General features: G+C 39.1%; 1 protein-coding gene across 2 annotated transcripts in view; it reads left to right on the top strand.

Annotated features, from left to right (window-relative positions):
• The window catches only part of Smg1 (SMG1 nonsense mediated mRNA decay associated PI3K related kinase), a 107,129-nt gene that overhangs the window by 18,783 nt on the left and 70,587 nt on the right, over positions 1-17,759 (top strand). Inside the window, exons 2-7 of one of the 2 annotated variants that reach the window (XM_021167439.1) lie at positions 5,183-5,240; positions 9,749-9,912; positions 10,223-10,378; positions 12,066-12,202; positions 13,368-13,426; positions 14,420-14,633. In XM_021167439.1, the coding sequence (XP_021023098.1) occupies positions 5,227-5,240; positions 9,749-9,912; positions 10,223-10,378; positions 12,066-12,202; positions 13,368-13,426; positions 14,420-14,633 (744 nt within the window). In that variant the 5' untranslated portion in view covers positions 5,183-5,226. The remainder of the gene's footprint in view (positions 1-5,182; positions 5,241-9,748; positions 9,913-10,222; positions 10,379-12,065; positions 12,203-13,367; positions 13,427-14,419; positions 14,634-17,759) is intronic. The other variant, XM_021167438.1, reaches the window with a different exon arrangement.

Below are 17,759 nucleotides of genomic sequence, written 5' to 3'. Positions count from 1 at the left end.
CAACTCCTACCTGATGTCTCTGTCTCTCTCTCTGTCTCTGTCTCTGTCTCTGTCTCTCTCTCTCTCTCTCTCTCTCTCTCTCTCTCACACACACACACAGAGGGAGGGAGGGAGAGGGTAGGGAAAGGGAGAAGTATACTGAAAGGCAGCTCTTAGAGATGAGTGGGGTGAATGTTTTTCTTTTTCTTTTTTTATACAGATCTATCTATCTATCTATCAATCAATCAATCATATGTAAGTACACTGTAGCTGTCTTCTGACACACCAGAAGAGGGCATCAGATCTCACTACAAATGGTTGTGAGCCACCACATGGTTGCTGGGATTTGAACTCAGTGCTCTTAACCGCTGAGCCATCTCTCCAGCCTTGGGGTGAATGCTTCAGTGATCTGAAAAGTAAGGTGGAGTTTTTAGGAACTTGGCTTTGAAGAATCTGGACAATAACTGATGAGATGGAATGTGCAAGACAGGGTCTCATGTGACCTAGTCTGCTCTTCAAATTGCTGTGTAGGTGAGGCTGTCCTTCAATTCTTGATCCTCCTAAGAGCTAGGATTCCATATGTGACCCTGATTAGATATTTAGAAGGAAAGGAATCCAGTTACTTATACAGGAGTGGTGTTCCTGTGCTCTTGCAGGTAGTGTGGTGAAGAGTGCTTAAGCGGAAGAGTCTGGCCTCCAGAAGGTAAAAGAGTTTGGGAGATAGGTGAAACTTAGGGTCTAGGTGACTTCTCTAGGAAAGAGCTTTACTTATCTAATGAAGATGGAAAAGGCTATATGGAGGTGAATTTGGATTTATAGGGAGAAAGTTTGTAGTCACCAGTACAACTGGGAACCTCAGTCACCCAACCCATAAAATGCAATTAAAAGGGTTGTGGTAAAGATGGAATGAAATGGTAGATGTTACTTTACTCACTGCTGTGATAGGCATTTGACAAAAGCAGCTCAAGGGAAGAAGGATTTATTTTGGCCCATGGTTTCAGAGTGTCTCAGTCCATCATGGCAGGTATGGTGGCCAAAGTAGAAGAGTGTGATAGGAAGGAGTCAGGGACCCAAGGACCTGCCTTCAATTAACCACTTTTTTTCTTTTTCTTTTTTTTTTTTTTTTTTTTGGTTTTGGTTTTTCGAGACAGGTTTTCTCTGTGTAGCCCTGGCTGTTCTTGAACTCACTCTATAGACCAGGCTGGCCTCGAACTCAGAAATCAGCCTGCCTCTGCCTCCCAAGCACTGGGATTAAAGGTGTGGGTCACCACTGCCCAGCAACAACCCACTTATAGTGAATTCCTAAAGCAGTGGTTCTCAACGGTCCTAGTACTGAGACCCTTTAATACAGCTCTTCATTTTGTAGTGACTCCCAACCATACATTGTTCTTGTTCATAAGAGTACTTTTGCTACTATTATGAGTTGTAATGTAAGTATCTGTGTTTTCCAGTGGTCTGTGAAAGAGTCATTTGACCTTCAAGAGAGTTTCACCCATAGGTTGAGAACTCCTGTTCAAAAAGTCCTAAAATCTCCCAAAATAGGACTAACTGATGGGGACAAAGCATTTCAAACATGATCATGTGTGTGTGTGTGTGGGGGGGGCAAGCTGGGGGGGGGGTCAGATGTGAACCTTTGATTAGGCTTGTTGCTCTTAGCAGGAGCTCATTGTGTTAGCACCTCTTAGAGTGAAAGTACAGTCTCTAAACCTGTGTAGCATTGAAGGTTTTGTTAAAGATTACAGCAAAGCAAAGGAATATGAGGGAAGTGTTTACTAGGCTTTTCTCTGAAGACAGGCACATGAAGCAAAGGTTACAACCTAAAATGATTTCTTCTTAGTGATTATATACCTTCCGTTTAATCAGATTAGCTGTCAACACGGTATTTGAAGTGCCTTGGAAGTCCCACATTTATCTGGTACTATTTTTTTTATTTTTTTATTTTTTATTTTTTTTTTTTTGTTTTCGAGACAGGGTTTCTCTGTGTAGTCCTGGCTGTCCTGGAACTCACTCTGTAGACCAGGCTGGCCTCGAACTTAGAAATCTGCCTGCCTCTGCCTCCCAAGTGCTGGGATTAAAGGCGTGCGCCACCACCGCCCGGCTTCTGGTATTATTAAAATTATACTTTACCAAGAAATTGTAGGGCTGGTGAGATGGTTCAGTGGGTAAGAGCACCGGACTGCTCTTCCAAAGGTACTGATTTCAAATCCCAGCAACCACATGGTGGCTCACAACCACCCATAATGAGATCTGATGCCCTCTTCTGGTGTGTTTGAAGACAGCTACAGTGAACTTATAATAATAAATAAATCTTTGGGCCGGAGCAAGTGGGGTTGGCCAGAGCAAGCAGAGGTCCTAAGTCCCAACAATCACATGAAGGCTCACAACCATCTGTACAACTACAGTGTATACTCATATACATAAAATAAATAAATCTTAAAAAAATTGTAGTAAGTACATTTTTAATGTTGCAAAGTTGATGCAAATTCATTTGTAATTGTGAAGTGAAACTACATTGTTTTATTAAACATGAATATAGTTTTTTAAAGAAGAGTTTTGTAATTTTTGGGTGAGTATATTCAGTGTTTTTTTTTTTAAATGTAGGTATAGGTAGAGGCAGTATAGTCCCTAATACTGTCCTTCCTTCTGATGCTAGTTGCAAGTAAAGTTCTTATGTATCAGGCTTATAGTTTATTATCACAGAAAGTGTTCATATTAATATTAGCGATGGACACATAGGACAGAGTTCAGGAAAGTTCCAGATATGAAACTTGTAGTTGACTTTCCTTGGAGAAACGCAGATGGTGTGGCTTCCTGTTGGTGTCTGTGTCTAATAGCTTTTGTGGGGTTCTTACTGCAGCTCTGTGGCTAGTTGTCTGCATAGTTACCTCAGTTCCTAGCCCTCTGGGGTTAGATCTGTGCAATTCAAATGCTGTTCGAAGTCATATCGTTCCACTGTGTGGTGTGGCTTAGATTCCTCCAGGTGAACAAAAAGAACCTTCCTAGGCAGGATTTTAGAGCCTACCTACTAGAATCCATGGCTAAAAGCTAGAGCTTCCTTGGGATAAGGTAAAAATATATTTTGTTTTCATTCAGTCTAGACTTATTAGCTACTGAGTTACAATAAAAATAGGTAAAAAAAACCCCTTATAAATAATTAAAATTTGGTGGTATAGTCACTTAGTACTTAGATAGTTAAGGAAAATTTACCAAGAAATTATATTACTTACATTTTTAATATAGCAAAATTGATGCAAATTCATTTATAATTTTGAAATAAAAATACATTCTGTTAATTTGAACATTACTACCACCACCACCATCACCATCACCACTACTGTTTTGTTTTTTGTTTTAGGGAGACAGGGTTTCTCTGTGTAAAAGAACAACCTTGGCTGTCCTGGACTTGCTTTGAAGACCAGGCTGTCCTCAAACTCGCAGAGATCCACCTGCCTCTGCCTCCTGAGTGCTGTGTGCCACCATGCCCAGCCCTGAATGCAAATTTCTTTTCAAGAAGAGTTTTGTATAAGTCTCAGAGGGTTTGGAAAGCTGGCTAAGCGATGAATAGGACTGGTTACTCTTGCAGGGGACCCAGGTTTTATTTCTAACACTTAATGGCGGAATTCCAAATCCAAGGGAAACTTATACCCTCTTTTGGCTTCTGCAGGAACCAGATATGCCTGGAGTTTACATATATACATACATGCAGGCTAAATGTTCATACACAAAGAATAAAAAAATAAAATTAGGGGCTGGTGAGATGGCTCAGTGGGTAAGAGTACCCGACTGCTCTTCCGAAGGTCCAGAGTTCAAATCCCAGCAACCACATGGTGGCTCACAACGATCCGTAACGAGATCTTGTGCCCTCTTCTGGAGTGTCTGAAGACAGCTACAGTCTACTTACATATAATAAATAAATAAATCTTAAAAAAAAATAAAATTAAATTAAAAGGAAAGTGTCTAAGCTTGTCAAATAATCTTTCCGCCCTAGACAATGGTGTTTTTGAAGCCCTAGGCTTTTTGTCCTTTCTTCCCCTTCATGAAAACATGTTTGAACCCAGGTGAGTAAGAGACTGTCCTGGTCAGTGTTTGGTCACCTTGACACTAGCTACAGTTATTTGGGAAGAGGGAACTTTGATTGAGAAAATCAGATTGGCCTGAGTGTAAAGCCTGTGTGGCTTTTTTATTTTTTATTCTTTTTAAAAGGACCCAGCTCACTGTGGGCAGTGCCAACCCTGGGCAAGGTGATCCTGAATTTTATAAGGAAGCCAGTTGAATCCGTTTCCTCCATGGTTTCTGCTTCACTTCTGCCTCCAGGTTCTTACTCAGACTTTTCTTGGTGATGGAGTGTAACCTGAGAGTTGTAAGCTGAAATAATGATCTCCTTTCTTCACCTGGTTGCTTTTGGTCATGGTATATTATCACAGGAACAGAAAGAAACCCTAAGACAGAGACATTACGGGGACAGTATTAGATTTAAGCTTTAAAGGATACATCATTTTTATGCAGAATGAGCTCCTGGCATTTCCTTCAGCTGTCTTTTTCGTATCACTGTTGAGGAGAGTACCCCATTGCTCTCATTTCCTGGTTTATGTCCATTACAGAATAGCTCAAGCCCAGGTTAAAAACAGCTTAATGTGATGATGCTTATTCCAGTGGCACCACTAGATGTGGTGTTTGCATCAAGTCTTTTAGGGTCCTTTATGGAAATGCTTCCTTGTAGGGAATTTCCTGACTTCACACTTTCTGGAGGTGGCTTTTTGTGGGGAATGGGGTTGCTCTAAGTAATGTTCATAGGAGCTGTACCAAAGAGTACCCAGAAGATGCTGTCTCCTATCTGTGGCAGATGTATGAGGGCTGAAGAGTTGAGTCAGCTGAAGTGAATGGCCTTCTGGATTTATACTTTTACTGGGTTTCGAATATAAGTAAATAAAATGATTGGTAACTATATTCACACTCGATCTATATGTTGCAGTTAAAATTTAAATTCTTATGGATTCACTTTTTTTTTTTTGGGATTGCCACTTAAAGAGTCTTTGTCCTCCAAGGCAGAGTGGCTTTCCATCGGGATTTTTGCTTCAGTATTTGAACTTACAGTGGCCATAGTTAATGAAAAAGCACTGAACCCATGAGTGAGATTTGCTTCATGTTTGAACAAATGTTTTAACCCACTGTCTTCACTAATACTGTAACTGCTGTCTTACAGATTGACTTGATGCAAAACACCACAAAGGCTCCATATTACACAGTATGCGATTTTTGAGGTATGAGCTTTAGAAACTTACTACCTCTCATGTGGCATGTACATCAGGTGTAACTTCAGTTGGATCATTTTGGGGAAATTTATGCATTTCTTCTTTTTTCCTCTTCACATTTTTAGAGTATTAAAGGGACTGTGGAAATATTTTTGGATCCTTGTGAGGATTCTTAGTCTAACATAATTTTCTTTTTCCACAAAATTGAAACACTGATTCTGGTAGATAGCTTTTTTAGCCCTTCTAACTAGCTTGCTTAGCACTGATTCCTGCCTCATAGAGTTGAAATCTATATTTTCTGTTTTGTGCTTTGCTAAGTCTTAAGTGCTTATTTATGTTCTTAACAGTTATTTATTTTTTAGACTGTGGTTGTCTTGTCTTGTTGGTGCTACCAGCCTAATAGTTTCTGAGACATAAGCAGAATAGATATTGTAAAAGTTGCTGTTTTATAAGAATGCTCAGCCATTTTGTATTTTGTGCATTTTGTGTCAGAATACATGTGCTCAATGCTGGTTGGAAATGCACATTTGCATTAGAAGAGCCTGACCAGGAGGGCATTTGGGGCTGTTCTCATAGAGTGGTTCTGGCCTAGGGAGTTCTTGTTATTGTTAAAATTTTTAATTTATGATGAAAAAAACTTACAATCATAACTTTTGGGAGTCAAAAACCTTTGTTTCTAATGAATTGGGAAATCATTCTTGTTTTTGTAAGCATAATGTGAAATCACATGAATCTAGTAAGTTAAAATCTTTTGGTAGCAATACAGTGCTTAATTTCTTCATTGAAGAGCATAGGCTGCTTTACATGTATGGAAGAAATTTGTATTGCATTTACATGCTCAAGGACTGCTAATACATGCTTTTAGCTTGGAAAACTCGAGTTTATTTTGAATTATGGCCATAATTCCTACTGTGTGCCCTGCAAGCTATGTATTTGTTAAGAATTCTGAATATGAGCTTTGTAACAGCCTTGCATGTTAGATAGGTATTAATTCACATTTATACAAGAGAAAACAAAGGCCTGGAAAACAACAAGGGTCCATGCTGTTAAAATGCTAGGACTGGAGTCTTAGCCCAGATGTTTTTAACTTGCCCAATCTGCAGTCTTATGTTACTGCTTTTTCACAGAAAGCCCTAGTTAGGATAGTATGGGCCACATGTGAGCATTACTGAGAATAGGAAATGCCGCATATATAAACATTGATAGACAAGTTTTGTATATCAGAATTAGTCATGTCCGTATTTGATTGTGCATTTACTAAGTTATTTTTTTCCCTCAGATTGAAGTAGGTGAAACCTCACTCTTGGATCCTCTTCTCCCTTCCCCACAACCCTGCCAGGAAGCCCATAAGCTCTCCCTTTTTTTCTAGTATTTTTTAAAAAAAGTAATAATGTATTAGTTGATTATAGGCAAACATTTAATATACTGTTTTTAGAGATATGAAGGATTATTTTTCAATTGTTTAATACATTTTTATGCTCCACTGAGCATTCTTATTGGCTGACTTAGTGTCTGCAATAAAGTATCTCCAGTCCCCCTGCTCTCCCTGCCATTTCATGGATGATTTTATTTCTCTGTAATCAAAGAATTAGCTTTGTTTGTATGGGCACAGACTCTTTGTACTTGGACGTAAGGATGAGGACAGTCTATCCATAGCAGTTTTAGCTTGCTGTGTTGTGTTGCTTACTCAGATTTTCTAGTTAGGAGTTCAAGTTTAATTGGCCCTGTTCTATGAACTGTATCAGCAGGAATTGCAGTAAGTACAGACCAAGGAGTGCAGCTTGTGGGGCTAAGAACAGGATGATAAAGTAAAAAAGAAGCATGTATGCAAACTCCTGTTGCCTCATGAGTTCAGGTTTTTGGTTTGTTTGTTCTGTGGTACTGGGAATTAAGCCGAGAACCTCACCTTGTTTATAGTAGCCAAGGAGCTCTAAACTGCCTTTTACCCTCCCACTCGCCAATCATCAGAGTTTTAAAATATTTATTTATTTTTATGTGCATTGATGTTTTACCTGCACATATGTATGTGAGGGTGGCAGACACTCTAGAAGTGGAGTTACAGATAGACAGTTGGGAGCTGTTGTGAGTGCTGGGAATTGAACCTCAGTTCTCTGGAATAACAGCCAATGTGGTTTGGTTTTGGTTTTGGTTGTTGTTTGTTTTTAAAAGATTTTATTTATTTTATGTATGTGAGTACACTGTAGCTGTCTGCAGACACACCAAAAGAAGGCATTGGATCCCATTAGATGTGGTTGAGAGCTGCTGTGTGGTTGTTGGGAATTGAATTCAGGACCTCAGTGCTCTTTACCGATGAGCCATCTCTCCAGCCCATATTTTTTTTTTTCCTTTTTTGGGGGGTGGGGTAGGTAGATTTCAGGGTTTTTCTGTGGACCCCTGGGTGTCGTAGAACTCACTTTATAGACCAGGCTGGCCTTGAACCCAGAGATCTGACTGCCTTTGCCTCTTGAGCATTGTGATTAAAGGCATCCACCACCACCTCAGACTTTGGGGACCACATGTTAGAAGGAGAAAATTGACTGCCACAAGTTGTCATTTTAAACTTTTATATGTTTGCTGTGGCACTTGTGGGCACATGTATATACCCCCACTGAGGGTTACACTCACAGTAAGTAAGCAAATGTAATAAAAAATTACATCAGATTTTTATGAGGCAAGGGGTCACTGGTTGGCTTTGGGGCGGAACTATGTGATCTTGCTTTTATCTGAGTAGTTAAGATTGTAGGTTTTATCATCAGCCCAGAAGATATTTGTAATAGAGAAATTACTGCTATTACTACTATTTTTTTTTAATGAATTTCTTTTTCTTGGGACAGTCAAACAAGCAACTACTTATTTGTATTCTTATGCTAAAATAGAATATTTGGTTTTCTTCTGTCTTGACAGTTTATGAGTGATACCTAGAAGAATAAGACTTACAAAATTCTTGTAGGTTGCCTTGGTTCTTTGTTTCACTGACGAGGAAATTGAGACATAGAACTAATAGGAGCTAATAGGTGGATAAAGATGTTGAGTTTTGTCTTGGGCTATACTACTTGTTAATTCCTAAGTGTCAGGCATTATTCTGACAGTAATTACATTACTGATTCCAGTCCCCAGAGTCAGAATGTCTGGAATTCTGAGACCTTGCCTTCTCTTAACATTTTGTTTGCTGGGCTGGCAAGATGTGTGTAAGTGCTCTTGTTGTCAAGCCTAATGACCTCAGTTCAGACTTTGGGGACCACATGTTGGAAGGAGAAAATTGACTGCCACAAATTGTCATTTTTAACTTTTATATGCTTGCTGTGGCACTTGTGGGCATATGTATATACCCACTACTGATCTTGCACTCACAATAAGTAATTAAATGTAATAAAAATTTTTTATTTTTATTTTTTTGGTTTTTCGAGACAGGGTTTCTCTGTATAGCCCTGGCTGTCCTGGAACTCAGTCTGTAGACCAGGATGGTCTTGAACTCAGAAATCCGCCTGCCTCTGCCTCCCGAGTGCTGGGATTAAAGGCGTGCACCACCACGCCCTGCTAAAATTTTTAGTTCTTGCTTTTTAAATAAGTTTAGTTGGCATTCTTTTTTGGCAAAGGCATTGAAATATAGCTGAACATAAACAATATCTTTTTTTTTTTAGTTAGTGTTCTTACAGCCTACTTGTTTTTCAAATACCAGTGCATATTTTCCTGCTAGATAATTGAAGATTCCATTGAGAGTTTGGTAGATATTGCTACAGGCACTAACTTTACAAGAAGTTTGGAACACACTTTGACATGCTGACACTATTTTTTATTTATAACCAGGAAGACTAACCACTAAACCTTTTCTGGAAGGATTGTGTAGGAAGAATTACTTTTTAGAATCACATCATGGGAGCGAATCCTTTAGCTAGAGTGACCAGTTGCTTAGTTTTTCTGGGACAGGAAGCATGCAAAACAAGAAACTCTTGGGGCTGAGGAGGTAGCTTTCTCCATAAAACAATTGTTGCATATATATGCACAAGGACATGAGTTGGATTCCTAGCACACACATAAAAAGCTGTATGTGGTATGTATGTTTGTAATTACAGCCCAGGGCAAGCAGAGAGAGGCAGATTTGTGGAGCTCCCTAGCCAGCCAGCTCCATTATTGTATCTCAGGATATTGTGTCCAGCAGGAGACTCCCAGGGGGAAGCAAAGGTCTGAGGGGTGACACCTGAGCTTGGATCGCAACCTGTTAGTCTCTACACATAAGCACCTATGGATATGCACATAGACACATTGGCACCATTCTGTGAAAAAAGCAAATTAAGTAAATGAACAAATTAACATCAGTATAATCCAACAGGAGAGCATGAGCCACAGGCAGTTCATTGTTGACAGTCTCTTTGCAGCTGAAAGGCTTACTAGACAATGGAGTGCTTATATAGAGTTATGGCTGAGCATAAAGGGTAGAGGGAGAGATGCCATATAGCTTTGGCTATTGAAATATTTGCTTAAAGCTCTGATACTAATATTTTCTTTTTCTTTTTCAGAACTGATAGTGCATCAGCCGACCCAGATACTTTAAAATACTCCTCATCTAGAGATAGGGGTGTTTCTTCCTCTTATGGACTGCAACCTTCAAATTCAGCTGTGGTGTCTCGGCAAAGGCACGATGATACCAGAGGCCATGCTGACATACAGAATGACGAAAAGGGTATATAGATTTTCTCCTATTGGGGTATGCTTCTGTTTTAGACCTGCTTCTCTTTTCTTAACCCTTCTTCCAGGTAACATCTGAGGTTCTTCCAGGCTACTGTCTCATTTACTCATCCAAAATGTGCTTAAAGCATATGTCTGAATTGAATTTTATTTCTCTACTCATCTTGCAATGAAGGGATCGAAATGGTTTGGAGTCAGGTAGCACAGGGGAGATGAGAGAATTAGGTTGTAAATGGGTAAGATCCTGTTAGCTGAGGGAATGAAACAGGGCCCTGTTAATGTAATGTAAACATTGCTGTTTTCAGGTGGCTACAGTGTCAATGGAGGATCTGGGGAAAATACTTATGGTCGGAAGTCGTTGGGGCAAGAGCTGAGGATTAACAATGTGACCAGCCCTGAGTTTACCAGTGTTCAGCATGGCAGTCGTGCATTAGCCACCAAAGACATGAGGAAATCACAGGGTAAGACTTGGGGACCAGGGTTGACACATTACCCCTGATGTCCATGAGCAGATGAGTGCAGCTGGCAGCCATTTACATTATATTTCTGTGAACTTCTAGCTTGTAAGAGAGGGTTACAAGTCTGAGTAATATAGTATTTGTTTGTTTGTTTGTTTGTTTGAGACAAGGTTTCTCTTAACAGCTCTGGCTGTCCCAGAACTCACTTCATAGACCAGACTGGCCTAGAATTCAGAGATCCACCTACCTCTGCCTCCCAGGTGCTGGGATTAAAGATGTACACCACCATGCCCAGCTTCTGGGTAAGATCTTAAAGGGTTTCTGAATAGGCAGTGGATATGGAAAGGGGAGTCTTTTTTTTTTTTTTTTTTGGTTTTTCGAGACAGGGTTTCTCTGTGTAGCCCTGGCTGTCCTGGCACTCACTTTGTAGACCAGGCTGGCCTCGAACTCAGAAATCCGCTTGCCTCTGCCTCCCAAGTGCTGGGATTAAAGGCGTGCGCCACCACGCCCGGCTAAGTGGAGTCTTTTTAAAATTTAAATATACTCACACCTTGCCTTCTTTTGCAGATTTTTGAGTATAAATAAATAAATAATGTTCAACATTCAGAATATTAAAGATAATGTATATTCAAGCCAGGCATAGTGGTACATCCCTTTAATCCCAGCACTTCAAAGGCAGAGATCAGTAGATCTCTATGAGTTCAAGGCTAGCATGGTTTACATAGTGAATTCCAGGACAGCCAGAGCTACATAATAGAGACCCCCATCTCAAAAACAAACAAACAAACAAACAAACAAACAAACAAACATAATGTATATTTCTTCCATTAAAGGGAAGTAAAATTTTATTGGTAAAGCTTCATACAAAGTTGAGGGAGATACACACACACACACACACACACACACACACACACATTTGGTTTGTTTTATACAGTTGCTTTTTGCACAGTGTAGTTTGTTTTATGTGTACCTTGTTGAACATTTTGTGTGGGTACAAATATACCACCTTTAAGAAATGCATTTAACTTTAAAACAAACAAACAAACAACGAATTTCTCGGTCTAGGGAGATGGCTCAGTGCTTAGGTACAGTTTTTATTCTTATACCCGGGTTTGATTCCCAACACCCTTCTGTCCCAACTAGAAAAGTGATAATGTGAACACACTGTTTCCTGCAGAGGCATCTCTTGAGAAATAGACACATGGTCTTTTCTGCCTATAGAGACACATGTCTCTGGTTTAGAGTCAGTGCCTATTTTTGTTTTGTTTTCCTCTCCCTTGTTTTTAAAAATTTTTTTCCTTTTCTTTTGGTTCTTGTTTTTTGTTTTTTCTTGATGACTTCTCTGTTTTTCCTTAATCTCAAAACTTGTGAACTCAGAATAGTTGGTAGGGTTGGTGACTGCAGTTAACTGCCACCACGCCCCCTTTTACCTGGATCTTGAAAATAGCTTGAAATGGAACTGAAAAAAATGATTTCCTAAGCTTTGCTTTTCTTTCTTTCGAAGATTCATGTTATCTTTGACAAGAGTTTTTGGGGGTCTGTGGAACTGTAAACAGGCATTCTCCTGTAGATACAAAGAGCTGAACAAAGGGGAGACCAGTAGACCCTGGTTTTGATGTACTTTAGAACATCTGATGTACACTTCATATTTTTAGTGTACTAAGTGGCTACAAAATATTTATATTCACAGAGCGATCAATGTCGTACTCTGATGAGTCTCGACTGTCGAATCTTCTTCGGAGGATCACCCGGGAAGATGACAGAGACCGAAGACTGGCTACTGTAAAGCAGCTGAAGGAGTTTATTCAGCAGCCAGAAAATAAACTGGTGAGTAAATGTGCTTGGAGTTGCTGAGGGTTGTCAGGGTTTCCAGAGTACACAACGTGGTTCTGTGTTAGGATTGCAGGGGTTGATTTGCTTCCAGGAAAAAAAATGAAGGCTCCTTACTTTGCATCTGGCTTATGTTAAGGTGCCTTGGAATGATAGGCCCCTCATGTGTTATTTGTGATGGCTATTGTTGGAGTCACTTTGGTGTCTTTCATAAAGTGCATTAAATATTTTTTAAAACATACTTTAAGTTGTGGATAATAGCCCTGCTTACAACCATCTGTAATGGGATCTGATGCCCTCTTTTAATGTGTCTGAAGAGAGCAACAGTGTACTCATACATAAAATAATTCCTAAAAAAAAAAAAAAAAGGGAGAAGCTGGGCATCTCAGGTTAAGGATGTCTCTTGTAAAGGTCTTGAGTTTGGTTCCCAGCATTCATGTTGGGCACTTCACAATTGCCTGTAACTCCAGCTCCAGGTGATTGGACACCTTTGGCCTCCAAGAACACTTCTTCATGAATGCACATACACTTTGAAATAATAATGGAAAGAAGTGGAAAAGCCCTTAAGACAAACTTCAAAAGCAGTTAGAAAATATTTCTCCACTCTTAAATAATTTTCCTGATGTTAAGAACTTGATAGAGAAAATTACAAAGACTTAATACAGTAAGGCCCCTCCCCTCAAATTTCATTATTAAAAGTTTGATTAAAGAGCAAGTAGAAAGATGCGCAGTGAAGCTCATGCTGTCAGCCCTAGATTCTGTCATTGCTATGTCACTGTATTACTTTATTACGTCTCTCAATCCCCTTGCCATTCCATGTAAATGCGCTCCAGAGGCTGCTGGTTAAAATGAGCTTGGATGTATCTCGATACTGATTATGACTCTTACTTCCTGTGAGTCAGTTTCTTTCATATCCCCAAGAGGGAAACATGCCATCCTCATGTGACTGAGGGATCTACGTGGAAGAGAGTCTTCTTTCCTAAACATTGGCTTCTGGAAAGGCATGGGCTGATGCGCCTGTGAATGAAAGTTACTATTCCAGAGAGTTTTATGCATGTAAACTGAGATGCTGTATAATCATAATCTGAATGGAAAGACAAGTTAAAGAATGTATACAGTGCTGTTTTTAACTAGAAGCTGAAGTTTCTCTCTATTTTTTAAGGTACTAGTTAAACAGTTGGATAATATCTTGGCTGCTGTACATGATGTGCTCAATGAAAGGTAAGTAGTAATGGTCACATTTAGATGATTTTGAAGGTAATTATAAAAATAAAGTAAACATGATAAACCGTGGACCATATCACTAAGACTTCTAAACTTGTTATGTAAGTTAATAATTGTTGAATACAAATGGAATCTACTTGAAAGAGGCTCTTGTCTCCTAGACATTGGCTTGTGGAAAGACACGAGCTGATGCTTTCATGAATGAAAGCTACTGTTCCAGAGAGTTTTAAAAATGCTTAGAGAGCAATGGGAAAGGGGGACTTCATTCTTTAAATAATCTCTAGGCTTTGCATAGGTGTGCAATGATTCCAAAGATTTGCAGTATTGAAATACACTCAGGGCCGGGCGTGGTGGCGCACGCCCAGCGCTTGGGAGGCAGAGGCAGGCGGGTTTCTGAGTTCGAGGCCAGCCTGGTCTACAAAGTGAGTTCCAGGACAGCCAGGGCTATACAGAGAAACCCTGTCTCAAAAAACAAAACAAAACAAAAGAAAGAAATACACTCAGTTTAGCAGATCACTGTCTTAGTTTACATAATTACTTAATGCTACACTTAATTTTAAGTGCTATCCTTTTAAGTTTGTGTGGTTTAGCTACTACAAAGTTTCCTACTTTGGAGTCCTTACTTGGTGGGTATTATAGAGAAATGGAGTGCATTTTCTAAAAATTTCCTCATGCCTCTTTCTGTGAATCTGTTATAACCCGAAGCCTGGATATTAGCACTTCTCAGCTTTTTAATATTTTTTAGTAAATGATTTCCTAAAGAAATCTCATGTCTGATAAAGGGACTTTCGAGCATTGTAGAACTCAGGAGGATACAGATGTAGAATGGGTAAAATTCCACCTTTTTATTTAGTTTGAGCTTTGGGAAGTTATTTAGGAATTCTTTAATACATGGGAGACAGTCTTTTGTAAGATGTGTCATATTTTCATCCTTGAAAATTGATTCCTTTTGTATGTTTTTTTGTTCCATTTGCATTAAAACAAACACAGTAGTAAGTTGCTTCAGGAGTTGAGGCAAGAGGGAGCTTGCTGTCTTGGCCTTCTCTGTGCTTCTCTGAGCTACGAGGCTGAGAAGATCTTCAAGTGGATTTTCAGCAAGTTTAGCTCATCTGCGAAAGATGAGGTGAAGCTCCTCTACCTGTGTGCCACTTACAGAGCGCTGGAGACTGTGGGGGAGAAGAAAGCCTTTTCTTCGGTGATGCAGGTGAGAGCCAGGGACCCATAATGGAGTGGAGTGAAGTAAAGGATAGGCTTAGCTGCCTACTGTTGAGGGCAGCACTGTGAAAATGAAGTGCCTTTTAAGTTCAAATAAAGTTAGGTTTAAAGTAATTTAATTTTAGGCATTTATGTCTTTTTATTTTTTAGAAGCTTCCCTTTGAAGTTGCTTAATCCTAGAGTGACTTGCAGATTTGAAAGTAGGAACTCCACTGTGAGAGTTTAGTCAGAGAGGCCATCAGCTTTTGAGAGAGACTAAAGCTAAACATCACAGCTAATTTCTAAATCTTTTTTTCCCCCTCCTCTCCTTTAAAATTCCCTAAGTTTAGATTTGATGTAAAAAATTATAAATCTAAATAATGCGAATACTTCTGAATATCTGGATATATAGAAAAGCTCATTCCCAACTTAGGTTTTTTTCTTTCTTTTTTTAATATAAGATCTCACTGTCTGGTGTCTACTGTTCTATAATGCTTTACCTTTCTGCCTTAGCTATGAGAGCCAAGGCTCTATGCTGGATCTGAGAAATATTTATATAACATTTTTGTTGAGGGAATATTTGAAAAAAAAAAGTTATTTTGTACCTGGAATAGCTGATGTCTATTTATTTATTTATTTTTTTAGAGGCAGAGTCTTACTATGTATTCTGCTTAGCTCAAAACCAAGGAGATCTCCTGCTGCTGTCTTTTGAGTGCTGGGACTAGAGGGTTGTGATACTATGCCTAGCTTTGTTTGCTTTTTACAGCTCACAAACTGCTTTATTTTGAGTAATTTAAAAAATATATGTATGTGTGTTTATGTGAATGTATCAAACTCATACGGTTTTCCTTGATTATAGAAACTTATGAAAGTTTATAATAATTACTTGTAACTAAACAGCATAGTAGCAAATTGGTCTAACTTTACATATAGTAGTATTTTCTAACTGTAGTTTGAAAGATTCCAAATCCACAGGAAGATATATAGATCACTCTTTGTTTTGTTTTGTTTTTGTTTTTTTTCTGAGACAGGGTCTCTCTTAACTAAGAGAGCTTGCTCTAGAACTTGCTCTGTAGACTAGTCAGGCCTCTGCCTCTAGTGTACTAGGATTAAAGAATGTCACTCTACCTGCCTTAAATATTCTTTAACTCAGGTTTATCACTTTTTTTTTTTTTTTTTTTGTGGTGTGGAGTCAGGTGTTGCTGAAGATTATAATTATACCCAAGGCCTCATGTATATTAAGAGTGGTACTGTGGAGGCATTTCGTCAGCCCCCACTTAATCGCATTTTGCTAAAAGCTGTTTTATTGATTTACTTTTTGTTTTTTAAGTCAGGGTCTTACTCTGTATAGCCCAGGCTGGCCTGGAACTCATGATGATCCTCCTGTACCCCCTTCCCAAATGCTGGAACTACAAGGAGATACTACCATATCTGGCTTTTTTCTTTTATCTTTTTTCGTGTTGAGGTATGTGTGGTATTCACATATTTGGAGGACAGAGGTAGGTTTTGTTGTTTTTTCTTTTGTTCTCCACTTTAGGTGTTTGAGCCAGGGTCTCTCACTGCCTGGTCCATCATAAACCCCAGTGACCGGCCTGTCTCCAGCTCCTCCTCACATCATAGTGCTTGAGTTAGAGACATTTGTCATTACATCTGGCCTTGATTGGGTGTTAGCAAGTGAGCCCAGGTCCTCATGCTTATATGACTGGCACTTTACCAACCTAGCCATCTTCCTATCACTTAAAATTTATTTTCACATACACATTTTTCGTGGAAGTATTTGAAGATAAATATATAATGACAATTCACCTTACTATTTTAGTACATATCACTGAAGAACAAGCCTATCCTCTTTATCAGCAATATTATTCATCTAAGGAAAGGCATTTTATTTTCTATATACTATGTGTCCAAATTTCTATAATTGTTCTTAAGGTACCATTTATATTTATGGTTCCTCTGATCCAGGAACCCACATAAGATTTAAGCTTTGCCTTTGGTACTGTGCTTTAAAAAACTTCCTTATAAAAATAGTTTTACACGATCACTTTTTGTTTTATTGTATGCCCCCCCCCCCCCGCGCCCACCCCTTAATGCATTGCAGGCAGGTTGTCCCTCTATGGGACTTGAAGAATGATTTCCTGACTAAGGGGATGGTCAGATCTTATTATGAAGCTTCAGTTTTCCTTTCAAATAAGCAGTCTGGGTCTGATGTCTTGATCTTTGATGTCGTGGTGTTTTGGTAATGTTACATTCAGTCCAGACTGTTCAATACTGGCTACTGCACAATGGTGATTTTAAAATTCTAGCTTTACCTTTTAAAAAGATTTCATTTATAATATGTTTATGAGTGCTACATATGCAACCATGTACTTATGTGGTGTCTGTACAGGGTATAAAAAGGTATCAGATCATCAGATCCCCTGGAATTGGAGTTACAAACATTTGTGACCTGTTCTGCATGTGCTAAGAACTGAATTTGGGTACAGCAGATGTTTTAGCTACTGAGCCATCTCTCTAGCGCTGCATTATACCTCTTCATTACATGTATGTGTACATATGTGAGCACGCACATGTACATACATGATAGGTCTATTGTCATTATGTATTCTTAGTGGAAAGAAAACTGAATGTCATCTATGGGGTGCTGTGCTAATTAACGCTCTCCAGATCACTTTAATTACAAACAAAATGCATATACTTTGCCTTAAAGCATATTAATTACCTAACATTTACTCTGAAAAAAAATTTCCTTTTGTTCTTTGGTGTTTTAAGAAAGGTTCTCGGGGCTGGAGAAATGGCTCAGTGGTTAAGAGCACTGACTGCTCTTTTGGAGGTCCTGAGTTCAAATCCCAGCAACCACATGGTGGCTCACAACCATCTGTAATGTGATCGGATGCCCACTTCTGGTGTGTCTGAACACAGCCACAGTGTACTTACATATAATAAATAAATAACTCTTAAAAAAAAAAAAAGGAAAAAAAGAAAGAAGGGTTTTTTCTTAGTAGCCCACGCTTTTCTAATCTATTTTCCCCCAGCCTCCCAGGTACTGTGCCACATCTCCTAGCTTTACCCTACATGCTTAATTCTAGAGCAACTGAAATGTTTTAAAGAAATTAGATTCTCAAGTACATCTTAC

Source organism: Mus caroli, chromosome 7 (genome assembly GCF_900094665.2).
Source record: "Mus caroli chromosome 7, CAROLI_EIJ_v1.1, whole genome shotgun sequence".
Lineage (NCBI taxonomy): Eukaryota > Metazoa > Chordata > Mammalia > Rodentia > Muridae > Mus > Mus caroli.
The sequence above is the reverse complement of the archived record's forward strand: the minus strand, read 5'-3'. Positions and strand labels throughout refer to the sequence as shown.